Below are 16,458 nucleotides of genomic sequence, written 5' to 3'. Positions count from 1 at the left end.
TTATTAAAAGTCTCCCAAACAAAGAGGGCCCAGGGCCAGGTGGTTTCAGTGCAGAATTCTAACAGAATTTCAAAGAAGAGCTAGTACAAATACTCCTGAAATTGTTCCACACAATAGAAACAGAAGGAACATTACCAAACTCTTTTAATGAAGCTAGTTACCCAAGCCACACAAAGATGCAACAAAGAAAGAGAATTACATACCAATCTCCCTCATGAACACTGATGCAAAAGTAATCAATAAAATACTGGCAATCTAAATCCAACAATACATACTAAAAAAATCATCCACCATGATCAAGTAGGTCTCATTCCAGAGATGCAGGGATAGTTCAACATACAAAAATCTATCAATGTAATCCACCATATAAACAAACTGAAAGAAATCACATGATCATCTCAATAGATGCTGAAAAAGTCTTCAACAAATGCAACACCCCTTCATGATAAAGGTCTTGGAGAGATCAGGAATACAAGGAAGATACCTAAATATAATAAAGGCAATTTACAGCAAGCTGAGAGCCAACATCAAATTAAATGGAGAGAAACTCAAGCAATTCCACTAAAATCAGGAACAAGACAAGGCTAATCAAGTAAGTGTATTGTATACAGCAAGCAGATTCAACAACTTTGCATTGCTTCTTGGTATTTCATGGTAAAAAGTAACTTGGGATTAGCACCACAATTGTATACTATAGATGCTAAAGCTCACTACCAAGTTCATGATTGGTTAGGAGGAGGAACAGCATCTTCAAATTGAAATAAGATTTATATTGAAATTAGATCACACATCATGGAGCCCAAGTCCCATCTAAGGGCCCTGAAAGCTGGGAAGCAGGGATGCTGATGGAAGCAATTGAGTCAGGGTCAATGTTGAGAGCCCAGGGGATCTGGAGACATAACTCAATGAGGATGAAGATCTGAGGGCTAGAAGCTGGGATGCAGCTCCCACTATGAGGATAAAGAGCAGATAGTCAATGGGCCAGGGGATGTAATAGCCATTATGAAAGCATCAGAGTAGTGGATCAACTGGGCATATAAATACCATATGAAGATACAGTCAGACAGCCCTGGTTTCCTGTGAGTATAATTCCCCCATGAAGATAAAGCCTAAGAGCTAGAAGATCTAGGGCTATAACTTTCCCATGAGGATGAAGCCTGTGAGCTCTGAGAGCCAGACTAAACCTACTCTGCTTTTGCTGTTCTTGGTTATCATGTTTCTAGCCTTGTGGTTCCTATGGTGGAATATATCCAATATTTCTACTATCTGCATCCATGCCCATGTTGGTAGAGGTTGCTGCCACACTATGGTTGGATTCCCTCAAAATCTGTGATGCCTCTGAGTGCTCTCCTTCAATAGTCTTCCAAGGAAACCAGGTCTCAGAAGACGTAGGTAGTTTTTCTAGTCTTTGGTGCCATTAGAAAGATTGTGTCTAACAGTTAGGATAGTGTCACCATCACTGACAATACTTTATCTACTATGAGCAATCAGTTCTTACCTAGGTGATATGAGGAATTTTGGGCTCTTGTGGTGCTAGTGTATGGAACATAAGAGACTAATCCCAACATGCTAATCTGTAAGAAGAGACCATTGGTTCTGCCCATAGGGATGAGTCTGTCTTGTTTGTTGAGTCTGGGAAAACGGCTCAGAGTTTCTGATCAGAGGGTGTAAAATAAAATATAAGTGCTCATGTGTCTGAGATAGCCAATCTTTTTTTTAAAAAATATTTATTTATTATGCATATGGTATTCTGCCTGCAAGCCAGAAGAGGGCACCAGATCTCATTACAGATGGTTGTAAACCACCACGTGGTTGCTGGGAATTGAACTCAGGACCTCTGGAAGAACAGCCAGTGCTCTTAACCTCTGAGCCATCTATCCAGCCCAAGATAGCCAATCTTAATGTCATGGCAACAGGATGCTTTCTTCTTGCAGTTTGATGGTGCAAATCCTGAGACCAGGGTCTCATGCCCAGCTCTGACTCTTGAGGGATTCCTGCAGTCATAGGGAAATAAACCTGGCAGGTGGAGCAAGTACAAGGCTGTGGAGTGCTCAGTCCTCTCCTGAGCTGCTTTCTGCTGCTTTCCTTGTAACATTCCTCTCACCTCATGTGGATTGTCCCCCTTTCCCTCCTAATAGAGTACTATCTCCTTGTCCCCTTTAAAACTGACCAAAGGATGGAGGGTTTGTTTTTTTTTTTACTTTTTACTCTTTGGTTCCTTGGGAATGGAGGGGGACAGTCATCCTTCTTCCAAATAAATACCCAGAGGCTTATTCTTATGAATGCCAGGCCTTAGCTGGGTTAATTTCCAGTCAAATTCTTACCTTAAATTATCCCATATATCTTTTGCCTCTTGCCTTTTATCTTTCTCTGTTTATATGCCTTTCTTTCCTACTACATCTGTGGCTTACTGTGTCTCTGGGTGGCTGGCCCGTGATATCCGTTTCAATGACAATACTTTGACATTCCACCTCAGTGGCTGCAAAGGTCAGGGGTCTGATGCAGTCCTGTTGGTTGGTTCATTTAAAAATTCCTAGGGTCATGTGGGAAGGGAGAGACTGACCATGTGAAATTTGGCCCATGGCAGGACTATGGTTATATTAAAGTAGACTCTGTACTGCCCTCTAGCGGAAGAAGCTTCATAGGATTTTGCTGACTTAGGGTTCAAAAGGCTGAGCACTTTACCCATCTCAGTCAATATATTGGCTTATGCAGGTAGACTAGGTATCTGATAAAAGTCTCTACATGGGACCTCAACATCAGTCACCAGTATAGCTGTCAGACATAGGCTTAATCCATAAACTAGAGCTGTGTTGAATGCAACCATTGTGTATATGTGTAGACCATGTTCTAGACCTCAGTGAGAAGCCTCAGATGCTACACAGAGGGAGTCAAGGGACCTCAAAGCAGACAGTCCTCATCAGAATGTTACACACATGGCAGTTTAGCACACTGCAATGATAGTGAAGAACTGAATCTGCCTCCTCATTCTGTAACTTTCACCCTTCCTCAGAACTATGAGCTGTGCGGTTTTCATTGATGGGGTTTGTGTCTGAAATCCCTGCTGTGGACAGATTGTGTCTGCCCTGGTTCAAAAGGATGTGCTTTGTGTCTGAGGCTCAGTGGTTATGTGAAGTTCCAGTGGAAGGAAGGCCATCTGAGGCCTGAAAAAGAGGAAATTGCTATGAGGATGGGGTGCAAGAGGCAGTCATGATGCTGATGCAACCTCTTGTATTGTGTGTTCTGAAATGTGAGCATCCTTAGAAGAGTGATGGACCTAGTACATATCCAAGTACCCAGTGTCCACTTTGTGTTGAGGCATCCCATCTCGCCTGTGATGATGCTCTATAGGTAGATCATTTTTCAGGTCTTTTCTTTCTTCTGCTTCCAAGAAATACCATCCAGAATGGGATTGTTCAGACTTTGAAAAAAGAAGTCTAGTTGCTTGTTAATGTTCAGGGGTGCTTTTTTATTTTTATTTTTGCATTTCAACACTGTAGCTGGAAGTTTTCCTGTGTCCCACCCAGTCTGCAGACACTCAGACCCAAGTAAACACACAGAGGCTTATATTAATTATAACTGTCTGGCCATTAGCTCAGGCCTACCACTGACTAGCTCCTACACTTAAACTCAGCCCATTTCTGTTAATCTATATGTCACCACATTTTCCATGGGTTTACCTGTGTGCCATTACATGCTGCTCCCTGGACAACAGGCTGGTGTCTCCTGACTCAGCTTTTCTCTTCCCAGAATTCTCCTTGTCTGCTTATCCCACATATACTTCCTGCCTGGCTACTGGTCAATCAGCATTTTATTAAACCAGCATTTTCCATTTTCTGTTTAATTAAAAAGGAAATTTTTAACTTTAACATAATAAAATTATACATAACAAAACAATTATCAAGCAAGAATTACAGTTATAATATCTAGTCTATTTATATTTGGCAAATTTAAAGAAAATATTTATTTATCCTATATTTGTGAGTCTAAGGTTTCATATCTACCTTATCTATTATCATAACCAAGGAAAACCATAGTTATAACTATCTAGTCTTCAACTACATCAAAGACCTCAGAAGGATATAATATTACCTAAGTAAACAAGAAGTGCATTATAAGCACCTTCCAAAAATCTAGAATGACAGAGACAGCTGGCTGCCTGGACAGTTACCTAAAGTTCTTTTGTAATGTTGGGGCATCCATTTTCAGGCCATGCACCTAGAGTCTCTCAGTCACTTTCCTCTGTGTCCTGTAGAATATCTGGCAGTTTCGTCTGCAAAGCAAGAACCTGAAGGACCATTTTGCCTTGCAAAGTTCAGTTGGTCACCTTCCTATGGGTCCTGCATATCTAGTTGATACATTATATCAAGCAGTCCAGGCAAGAACAGTTTCTTGCCCAATTGACTATTTTTGCCAGGAAGAAGATAAACTCCATATGGAGTGTCTTCAATGCCTATCCTCCTATCTGAAGTAAATCGGTCCTGTTAGAAGCAGACATGTCTCACTGTCCAGAAAAGTCTAAGTTTTTTAAAACATTTTAAATGTCATATTCTGTAGGTCTTTGAAGTGTTTGAAGATTACCTATCTATCTAAAATATATCTATGTATACCTAGAAAACTAAACTAATGACTATAAGTTTGACCATCATAGATGATTAACTATTTTTTTTTCCCAAGACAGGCTTTCTCTGTGTAGTTTTGGTGCCTGTCCTGGATGTCGCTCTGTAGACCAGGCTGACCTTGATCTCACAGAGATCCACATGCCTTTGCCTCCCAAGTGCTGAGATTAAAGTAGTGTGCCACCACTGTCCGGCATAATCTGTGTTTCTTAATGATACATTACAATTTTAAATGAGTTATACACACATAATACCTTAAACAAGAGCGAGTGCTGGGATTAAAGGCGTGCACCACCACCACCCGGCAAAGATTTTATTTTATAAAACTTTCTATTTCTTTATATAACTGTCTATCCTTTTTATCTTTCTTTTAAGCCTATGTACATTTTTACACACACTGTAAACAGTTTAGGTTTTATCTCATCCAAATCTGTTTTATTGTGAATCTATTGCTTTAAACTGCAGTGGCTAGAACTGAAGCTGAAGACTTGGTTGCTGACTCTGCCCACCTCAGCTTTTCAACATGGCAGAGGTAATTCACCTCCAGCTCGGGGCCATGTGTACCATCAACTCTCAGAAGCAGTGGGTCTATGCCTTCATTAAAACAACGTGTAGTCCAGAAAAAACAAAATTTTTTTTTTATGTACTAGTAAAAGCTAAATCCACCATGCAGTGTACTGTGTGGCCTAGAGATGCTGCTGTGTACCACACCAAGAATCCACCAGGATACTTGGCTAAAGCCTGTGTGTTGTGAAACCACCATACTGTGGCTCAAGTCAGCCCACCACAACGTCTCTGTATCACAGCTTTCCTGAGAGACACAACTAAGAAGGTGCTCTTGGCTCCATTTTAGAAACACTTTTAAAAGCTTTTTCAGGTTTTGGGTGGAAGTTCATACCCCACATTGGATGCCATTTGTAGCTAGAAGTTTTCTTGTGTCCCACCCAGTCCACAATAAATATTTAAAAAATTCAGGTCCAAGCCGGGCGGTGGTGGTGCATGCCTTTAATCCCAGCACTCGGGAGGCAGAGACAGGCAGATCTCTGTGAGTTCAAGGCCAGCCTGGTCTCCAAAGCGAGTTCCAGGAAAGTCTCAAAGCTACACAGAGAAACCCTGTCTCGAAAAACAAAAAAAACAAAAACAAAAACAAAAAATTTAGGTCCAAAGCACTTACTGCTACAGATGGCCCTGATCCAAACAAGACCTTATATGCCACACCTTCTTCTGTTACACATTACACTACCATACTTGTTGCTAGACAAGAACTGCTAAACAGCACCTAATAGCTGACACAACATAGTAAGCATCATATATATGGCACACACTGTAATCCTATAAATTTCTAAGCCAACTAACCACCAACCTCTCAGTGAAACCATTTCTTTTTGAAGGTAAGATGTGCTTTAGCTGAGAATATGTTTTCATCCCAAGTACCAAGGTGTGGAGCGCCAAGAATTAACAGACAGCACAAGGCCATGGAAAGGAAAGTGGGCCCTTCCTTCTACCTGGCCTGCACACAGCATCTAGGGGGAGAGATCCTTCATTCTAGGGGGAGAGATCCTTCATTCTAGGGAAAGAGATCCTTCATTCTAAAAGAGCTTCCACTACCTGCCGGCAGCAACAGGTGGGGACAACCAGTCTCAGGATGTGTGCAAACAAGGCATTGTTAACACGAGATGGAAAGATTAAGGTGTCCTGGAGAGGGGGGAACATCTGAAGAAAAAACAAAAGAAAAATACAGAGACACATGTGGTAACAAAGGACTTAATGGGTAAAAGACAGAAGAAACAGGTGGTCAGGCAGGGAGGAGGTATGTTAGCAAGGAAGTATGCTGCTACAGGGACAGGCCTCTAGTTCCTGTCACTGTCTCCTCACGCCTTACAAACCTTTCTCTGTCCTGCTGTTTCACTTCCTTCCTAGTGCTGGGATTAAAGGGGTGACTCATGAGTATTGAGAAGAAAGGTGGGTGCCTCTACTGCCTGGCTCTGTTTCTCTCCTAGACTGAATCAACCTTGTATAATCCAGGGTGGCTTTGAACTCAGAGACCCAGAAGGGTCCCTGCCTCCCTACTGCTAGGATTAAATGTGTGTGCTGCCACCCCCTGGCCTCTATGTTTCCTCTAGTGACTTGTTCTGTTCTCTGACCTCCAGGCAGATTGTATTAGGGTACATAATATATCACATTTTTTTCAATGAGCATTTGTAACAATTACCACTCTGTTGTTATGATTTACAGAAGACCTAGAGAAGTATCAATCATAAAACATATCCAAAAGTAAACATCTTTAAAATGTACAGACGCAAACACCTACTTTATACAAGAGTTCTCTATACAACCCATCAATGTAGAAAAGGCCTTGGAAGTGAGTGAATGTCAGGCCCAATCAGTTGCCATTGGAATTATTTTCATCTCATTGGAGACTTTCCTCTCCTCTGGTCCTGATTTCTTGATTCTCTTGAATGTTCAATGTTCAGAGTATCTGGTCCAGTTTTCCCATCGTCTCTCAGCACCATTCTGATTCCTGTGGTCCTCACTTTCAGGGCCTGAATGTCCTCTACTCCCTTCCCTTGCCTTAGAGTCATCTTTCATCTGAGGCTGGCACTGTCCTGATTTCGGGTCCTTTGCTTCTCCATGTGAGAAAAAGACTCTCTTCTGTCTCATCGCTTCCCCATTGGCCCAGCATGCTCGTCTGCCAGCTCTCTGTGCCTGTCTCGGTCTCGGCCATTCCCAACTCTACTGTAACAATAGTCTTGGGAAGGAAGGCTTCTGCTGGCCATGCACCTTGCTAGGGGATCTCTCCAGTGAGCATTTCTTGAGTTTTGAGCTCTGTCTCTCTCAGACCTTGCTCTCAGCTCAGCAGTTAATCGCCCGAGACCCATAAAATGGAAGAAGTTGATGGCAAACCGGGTATTCTGTGGATTGTCTCGAGGTAATAGTACTTCCAAGAATGGCTATAGAGTTTCACCTTTGAACCTTGCCTTCAGTTTAGGAAGGCCCATGGATTCACATAGTTCCTGGAAAAAGACTTTGAGAAAAATTCTACTAGATGATGTAGTTGTTTCTTCACTCAGCTTCATGCAGTCAAGAACCCTCCACGGAAGTAAATCCGTGCACAAAAGGTGAGCAGAGAACTGAGGAATGTTTCTCAGTTTGTTAGTCTCTAAGCAGTGGATCCTGTCATACTGTTCTCTCAGTAGCCTCATAAAGGATTCTGAGTATTCTTTTCTCAGCATGCACAACCGCCCACCTAACAAACCAAAAAATGGTTGGTGCGTCCTCTGCTGGGCGCAGCAATCAACAATCACTCTGCACAGCTCTTGTGTTTGGCTCTCAACCAACTCCCTGTTCAGCACCTTGTGTGCACATTCCTCAACATCTAAACTGGACTGAAGAGCAAGGTATACTGTACGGCGAAATGAGACTAGATCCATTTCTGTTTTGTCACGAACGGTTACTTTTTGTCCTTCCTCCTCTTCATCTTCATCTTCTTCCTCCTCCTCCTCCTCCTCCTCACTACTTCCAGCCTCTGGGTCTGTGATTGAATCACTGTCTCCTTCATGAAGAATTTCCTTTTTAACCGCTTTATAATTCTCTCCATTCTCCCTATAACTAGGACCCATCTTGAAAACATTGAGAACATCCTCTGGATCATAGTCATCCTCCAAGAGGAGCATATGGGTGAACTGATCATCCTCTTCAACTAAATCGAGTCCTTCCAGAATAACAGGGTGGTCCTTGAATCTGTCCTTCCAGACAGCAAACATCACTTCAGTCATGTACTGAACGCTTTTTTTCACCTCAGACTCATGGAGAATGTTTCACAGGCATTCAAAGATGGCATCGATTCCTCTTGGGGACACCTGGGTTAATTTGAGGTCACACTCCTTGAGGAGGGCCACAGCTACCTCAAAGCTGTCATCCATTGGTCTCTCCAGTAGCAGAGTGAGCATCTGAAGGCCCAGCACCTCATAGGCCACATTTTGATTAAGAAGACGGGCCATAAATTTGGAAGCAGTTAGGCAAAGAGGCTTGTCATTTCTTTGGTAGCCTTTATGGAAGTTCAGGATCAGTCTCTTGAGGACCAGTTCTCCAGTCTGTGGGAATTTTGAGTTGATGATGGCAACCAGAGCTGCATATACCTGAGTGTAGATTGGAGAAGCACTCTGTGCCCGCAAGACAGACCTGGACAGCAGTCCTCTCCCCCCGACTAGGTTTTCCTGAAGGAGCTCTTGGCTAACAATGCTGAGGTTTGCAATGTTAATCTTGTTTATTAAGCCCTGGATTGACTTCTTCAGGGCCTCCCAGTTCAGCATCTGGTAGGCTAAGCTGTTTTTATCACTGGTCTGTTCCTGCATCCTCCTGAGCTTTGCAGGAGGAATAGAAGCTCCCCCAGTTAGGACAAGCAATGGGTCCTGCTCATCCTCCTCCTCCTTCCTGGCAGGTTCTTCCAGAGTAGAACTCTGGGGAACAGCTCTTTCAGGGCTCCTTCTTCCAGGAGGTGGGGATTTCCAGAATCTTTTCCTTGCTCTGCATTTTTCTTGGTCCCTACTTCTGTCTTCTGGGGAGGAGTTCCGTTGGCATGAGTTGTGGCTCTCCCTTCTGTCGTGACCCCAGGAGGGTTTTATGTTGACTGGGCCTAGACTCCTCAAGTTGGTTCAAGAAACAAGTACCTCAGTGGTCTGAGTTCCTTGACAGTTTTCTTTTTCTGTCTCCACTGGTCACCACTGCGGCTCCTCAGGCCACAAAGGGGAGATCCTGTCTCCAGGAATCCTCAGACTAAATGTCTGAGTCCTCAGCTGAGAGGCACTAAGGTGAAAAAGAGAAGGGTATAGCCAACAGGCCTCTAGGTCCTGTCTCCTCACACCTTATGTACCTTTCTCCGCCCTGCTATTTCACTTCCTTCCTAGTGCTGGGATTAAAGACATGTGTAACACAAATCTCTAAAAGGTCTTATTAATAAAAACCTCAGTGCCAGTTTCTGGGGTAAATCTGAAAGATCAGAGAAACAGAACAAGCCACAACCAACCTCGCCTTGCCAATTTCTTGGCCGATTCTGTTTCCTCAAACTGGAAGCCTCTGAGTCCTCATCTGAATGGATCTCAGCTGAACTGCTGCTAAACGCCTAAATGCTTAAAAGCCTAAAATCCTCTAGTCCCTAGTCCTCATACCTTATATCCCTTTTTTCCTGCCATCACTTCCTGGGATTAAAGGTGTGTGTTGCCATGCTTGGCTGTTTCCAGTGTGGCCTTGAACTCAGAGATCTGGATGGATCTCTGCCTCTGGAATGCTAGGATTAAAGGCATGGGCCACCACTGTCTAAACTCTATGTATAATAGGGTGGCTGTTCTGTCTCTGACCCCCAGATCAGTTTATTGAGGTGCATAATATATCTACCACAGGCCTGTGACTCCCCAGTACTGGGATCAAAGGTGTGTTCCTCTAATGCCTGGCTCTCTTTCTGTCCTCAACTGAATCGGTCACTCTCGTGTAATGCAGGGTGTCTTGGGACTCACAGAGATGGAGATGGATCACTGCCTGGAGAGCGGTAGGTATATAGGTGTGTGTGGCCCCGGCCTGGCCTCAAAGACACCTGTAATGTGGGGTAGTTCTCGGAGGAAGGTGCCATGCCCATGGGTGCACCAGACCCCTGGGTTGCCAGACTCCTTCTGCCTATGGCTATAGCATCATCCAACCTGAGACCAGTAGTACTTTGTCATCCATCAAGAGGGCTCCCCATGTCTCCTGGGCCAGCATGGATAGCTTTGCAGAAGCCTTCCCCATAATATTTATGTATGTGCCCAAGAGTGATTGCTCCTGGATGTGGCAGCCTCTTCCTGTGCCCTACCTTCAGACATGGGATTTCACCAGCTTTTTTCAATCAAGTCGAGAGTTGACACATTTCCTTGTTTCATGGGATCCTTGTCCCCTGATTTCTCTCTCTCTCTCCTGCTCTGGCCCTGGACATTTCAGCCACAGTCCTCAAGAGGGAGAGGATCCCGCCAACTCATCTGGGGCCGCAGTGAGTGGCCACTAATAGGACGTTCCACCTACCACTTCTCAGCCCAGAACTCCAGCCTCTGTCCCCTTCCATGATCCAAGAAGTAGAGCTCCAACCCGACCCCTCTAACCACTGCATGCCTATAGCCAGGGCCTGCTGCTGCTGCTGCTGCCACCTCTGCCACTGCCGCCACTGCCTCCTCTCTGAAAGCTGATCACTTCCTCAGAGCCCCAGAAATACACCAAACTACACCAAGTCTCTTCAACCCGTGTCTAGACTCTGCTGCCCCAAAGATTCTCCATCATAATGCCCTCGCTCTCCAAGTCGCTCCCCCTTCCAAAGTCTTCATGTAGCCTCCTCATCCAAAGAAATCATTGCATTTATCTCCACTGGCCCAGCTGTAAGACTCAGTCTGAAGACCATTGTGAGGGCTCCAGCAGATTAGAAGCCTTGGCCACGGGTTCAAGCCCATAGAAAGTTTTCATTAGCCTCCTTGCTTGTGACTACACTGGGTGTTAGAGATCAGACCACAGTCCTGAGCCTTTCTCCTGGGTGAGCTTGTTAGCTGGAATCAGAACTCAAGAAGTCAAAGAGCTGGGGCACTGCCTGTGAGACCTTCCCAGAACTGTGGATTATGTCTTTCTTTCCAGTGTGGCAATGTCACTGGCCCCACCACAGGAGGACTCTTCCAGAGACTTTGGTTCAAATAATGTAAACCCTCCTTGACTGGAGGCCAGGACGCTCATCACAGTCCAGTCACTCTTGGAGGCAACAGTCCCCCCCCCACCCCCCGCCACACACACATACACACACACACACACACACACACACACACACACGACTTCTCTCTCGAATAAACTAACAGTCTCTTACCCAGAAAAATAAATAAATAAAAATTTTTAAAAAGTCAGACCTGGGAGAGACCCTGGTCTCCGTTTCAACACAAACTGCTACAAGAAAGCATCTTGTTAAGGTGACAGGAGGGTATGTCAGACCCATAAGCACCTATTTTCCACTTCTTACACCCTCTGAATGGAACCTCTGAGCCATTTCCCAAGACACAACAAACAAGACAGACATCCCTAAGGGCAGAGAAGACAGGCTCCTCCCACAGATTAGTGTGTTGGATCAGTCTCTTATGCTCTATACCATAGCTCCACAAGAGCCCCAAATTCCTCATATCACCTAGGTAAGACCTGATTGCCCATAATACAGTATTGTCAGTGATGGTGACCATTATCCCACCCATTTGGCACAATCATTCTAATGCCATCAAGACAGAAAAACTATTGAGGACGTCTGAGATCTAGTTTCCTTGGTAAACATTTCAGGCAGAGCACTCTGGGGCACTGCAGCTTTTGAGGGCACCCAACCACAGTGTGTCAGAACTGTCTACCCACATGGGCATGGATGCAGATAGTAGAATTATTGGATTATATCTACCTGTGGAACTCCAAGGCTATAAGCATGGTAACCAAGAGTACCAGAAGCAAAGTAGAAATGCCCTGACTCTCAGTGCCCACAGGCTTCATCCTCATGGGAAAGTTATAGCCCTAGATCTTCTAGCTCTTGGGCTTGACCTTTATGGGGAATTACAGTCACAGAAAACCTAGGCTGTCAGGTTATATCTTCATGTGGTATTTACATGCTCAGATAATGCACTACTCTACAGCCTTCAGAATGGCTATTATATCCTTGGTCTCTTGACTATCTGTTCTTTTTCCTCATGGTGGGAGCTACATCCCAGCTTCTAGCCCTCAGGTCTTCATCCTCATTGAGTTATGCCTCCAAATCCCCTGGGATGTCAACATTGACCCTGACTCGATTGCTACCATCAGCATTCCTGCTACCAAGATTACAGGGACCTTAGTTAGAACTTGGCTCCATGCTGTGTGATCTAATTTCAATATAAATCTTATCTTACTTTGAAGATAGCCTGGTTCCCCTCATGATCCAATTATGATCTTGACAATGAGCTTCAAGTCTGTAACAGACAATGGTGCTGCTAATCCCAGATCACTTTTTACCATGAGGTACCAAAAAGCAATACAAAGCTGTTGTATTCACTTGCTGTGTACAATACACACACTTGGTAAGCTCTAGGAATCTGGACATTTATATGATTAACACTGAATTGTGTACTTTAGCATTTAATATGAGAAGAACTCATGTCTTCTTACAATTTTTCCAAATTTAGGAGAAAGTTATTTGATCCAATACAGTGTAGAATTCCATACAACAAGTGCACCAAATTTATGCCTAAACATCATTATAGCCATCTTTGCCCACTAGCAAGGACACTTATCAAAGATATATTCAGGCAGCCACACTTTAGGAGACAGAAGGCAAGAATATTAGAGTGGGGCAGAATTAAAAAAATTCTGAATCCTGATTCAAAATCCTGCCATTCTTAATGTATTTTTATTAAACCTCGATGACAAGATATGAGGCAAAAGGCAGTGTACGTCACTAAACTAGCAGTTGATGGCGCACTGGTTGGAGTTGCCTTCCCCAGGCAGTAAAAATAGCACACTTTCATCAAGTTAATGACACCACCCACCATGTTTTCTACATGTTACCATAAATCCACAGCCACTGCTCCATCACTGAGGAATTTCATTAGACTACTGACCAATAAGCATCACACACATTAGGTCATTAAATGTGGCATGAGGGCAAGTTAGAAATGTCCATCTCCTAACAGTCAATCTTGCTGTATCAATGGCGTTGGCCTATGAGAACACGCTCACTCTGCAGTGGGTGGTGAGTTGCTATTCCTTGTATAGCACAGAAAGCAGGTAGCCTGTGCTCAATCAAGCTCTTATTCCAGCAGTAACAAACTCACACATTTGGGTGCTCAGACCCATTTACTAAGTGGTCCATAAACTGTAGGTCAAAGTGCAATCCAGAACAAGCCAGAGTGGACTTGACAGCTGGTGTAAGCTGCCCTGCCACTTGACCTTATGCAACAGAAGAGCTCATTTCCCGGGATTGTTATTAATAAACATAAGTTACATGGAAACTTATGCAGCAACATTAACAAACCATACTCTAGACACCCAGTGCACCAGAGAAATTCCATTCCCTGTTATCCCAAAAAAAGAATTTCTGGATATGGATTGCTACTGGGTCACAGGAGGAACTGAGCTGTCCATGGTACCCCACATGATGGAACACTTGATGGTTCAGCTAAAACTCAAGTTATGAGATGTTTTAACCCTTTCACAAGGTTAGACAATCATCACAGTTAACCCTGAAGTCTCAAGACAGCAACATTGCAGGAAATGTTTCAAAACTCCATGACATTCGCTTCCTGATTCTCTAAGCATTCTATAACCCACCACAGCTATTAGTAGTGCTTCTGGTGAACCCAAGGGACATGCCTCCAATGCAGGAATGCAGATATCACCATTCCAGCAGCACCGATATGTAGAAACTCACTGGGTTACAGCCTATTCAAAGGCCCAGAAAGAAATGAGGATGGGGATCTCAGGAGGCAGAATCTCTGGCAGGATTTTGTCCTTTGAATGAAAAAGGAACATTGTCACAATTTGATCAGACTCAAGCTAGACTCAAGTACTGCAAATAATTTACTCATATATGAGAAGCACAAGTTGGGAGACAGCCCATCCCCAAAGATGTCTTTCTGCATCAGTGGCCTGTGCATAAGAGAACATTCAGTGCAGTTGCTATTGTCTTGCATGGGCCCACAGTAAACAGGTGGCCTGATGCTTATTCTCTGTGTCCAAGGCAGAAACGAACACATTGGCTAATACAGAGACAGGACACAAGGATGGGGATATCATTTTACCTCTCAAGCTGAACCTCATCTACTGTGAGAAGCAGCATCATGGTGGTAGAGTACAGGCTAGCAAAGGGGAGTTTTCATTAAAAAGAGAGATTGTCAAGGTCAATATCATCTGTGAAGGCTGCTGTTTGCCATGGCTAGTTTTGTTATCACTTCAGATGATTTAACTTCAATACAGTCAGTGGCAAGCTCAAAGGATAGTTCTCCACTTCTTTACATGGCCATATTGGCCATTTGTAGATAAAGTTGGCTACCTCAGTTTCTTTCAACCCAGGGAGGGCCAGGGTTAAGTTTGAACAGTACACATACATCTTAGTAAATATCCTAGGCTCAGAAGCTTCACTGTAGATGTAACCAACCTTCTTATTAAATAAGAAACACAGAACCAATGCAAAGAAGAAAGCCAAGAGGTCAGAGCTAAGAGCTAAAACCTTACCCTTCCTCCTGTGGTGGTCCTACTTCTCCAAACCAGAACCACCCCTGTGTTAAAGTCTTTATATAGAGTTCCTGTTCTGCCTTCTCATTGGTTGTAAACCCAACCACATGACTGCCTCGTCACGGCCTGTCTGTATAGGCCTCCAGTTTTTCTATGATTGGTATTGAAATTAAAGGCATGTGTATCCAATACTGGCTGTACCCCTGAACACACAGAGACTTACCTAGCTCTCCCTACCAAGTGCTGGGATTACAAGCACATGCCACAACTGCCCTGCTTTCCTATGGCTTGCTAATAACTCTGACCCCTGGGCAACTTTATTTATTAACATACAAATAACATTTTAATATAAATAAAATATCACCACTTCACCTCCTCTTCTCCCTAAGTACTTGGAACATTCAAACCCAATACACGTCATCCCATGCAAAATCAGACCTGACATCCACTACAGTGGAAAAAGAACAGTAATGATCAATAACCATGGAAACTACCTGTTACCTGCCTCATTCAGCAAGCCAGAAGACTCTGCCAACCCTGATCAATTCTGGAGGAGGAGGAGGAGTTTTTTATTCGAGCACTTTAAACTGCACTGTGGTACTATGAAGAACACTGGCAGGGAGTGACCCACTCAACATTCCCATGACCTACTCACGTGACAGATGCTTTCTGCACTCAGAAATTTCAGGACCAGGAGCTTTAACCCTAAAAAGCACAAGGGTTCAAACTATCTGCTCAGGGACAGTTCTGGTTTATATCCTAGGACCAACAGGCACAAAGTGGAGTCATTTTCATCTCAGAGGTGTGAATTTTCACCAGGCAAATCTGTGCCTGCTGAGCCACAGTTGGGGCAGGAAGAGGGCTTGGCACACAAGTGACCACCTTGGACACTCCTTTCCTGTTTCTGACAGTAATGGACAGGAGAATCATACAACTCCAACCTCAGAGGAGCATGGTTACCAGGGGAAAAGACTTTCAGGAGGAATGTCTAATGTGTGCTACCTGGAAATCCACCCACATTAACAAAAGCACCAAGTGTAGGATGAAGATGGAGGGATATCATCAGAAGACAGTGGATGTTCCAGTCAATGTAGAGATCAGTTAAAATAGCAATAACTAGTCTATCCCTTTAGGGACCCTAACTCCTTCCAAAAGAAAGCAGTCTGAACTGTGGAGAACCATTTTTCAAACATGTGAAGAAATGGATCCCATGTAGCTGAAAGAATGGATTGTAGTTACTGTAGTTAACTATACTGAATACTCTATAGTATTGATAGATTAGCGTGTCTCTCACTGTGGAAAGGTTATAATACTGCAGATCCAGAGCCAAATTATCTTGGGCATCTTTAGCCCCATTATGTAGCTTTTCATTGCCCACCTCTGTGTGGTCTGTGGCCTTGAGACTATTCTGGAAATAATTTGGGGATGTGGAATGGTGTTCACACCATTGAAGAAGCTAAGAATGTAATTGGATAGTATTCTAGGTCTCTAACATGTCTCCCCACTTTGCTATTATCTACCCACCTAATGCTTCCTCCAATTCATTGCTTGGTTCTTTCATCTCACAATCTTGTTATTTTGTTTACTATTTGAGAAT

The 16,458-nt window shown here is 43.7% G+C and overlaps 1 protein-coding gene across 1 annotated transcript; it reads right to left on the bottom strand.

Annotated features, from left to right (window-relative positions):
* Positions 1-790: 790 nt before the first annotated feature.
* Positions 791-14,469, bottom strand: LOC131920388 (pre-mRNA-splicing factor CWC22 homolog). The gene is given in 3 exon segments (XM_059274736.1): positions 791-950; positions 7,461-9,263; positions 14,429-14,469. Coding segments are annotated over 3 exon segments (2,004 nt in total).
* Positions 14,470-16,458: the final 1,989 nt, after the last annotated feature.

Source organism: Peromyscus eremicus, chromosome 10, assembly GCF_949786415.1.
Source record: "Peromyscus eremicus chromosome 10, PerEre_H2_v1, whole genome shotgun sequence".
Lineage (NCBI taxonomy): Eukaryota > Metazoa > Chordata > Mammalia > Rodentia > Cricetidae > Peromyscus > Peromyscus eremicus.
Note: the sequence above shows the minus strand (reverse complement) of the source record. Positions and strands in the feature narration are given on the sequence as shown.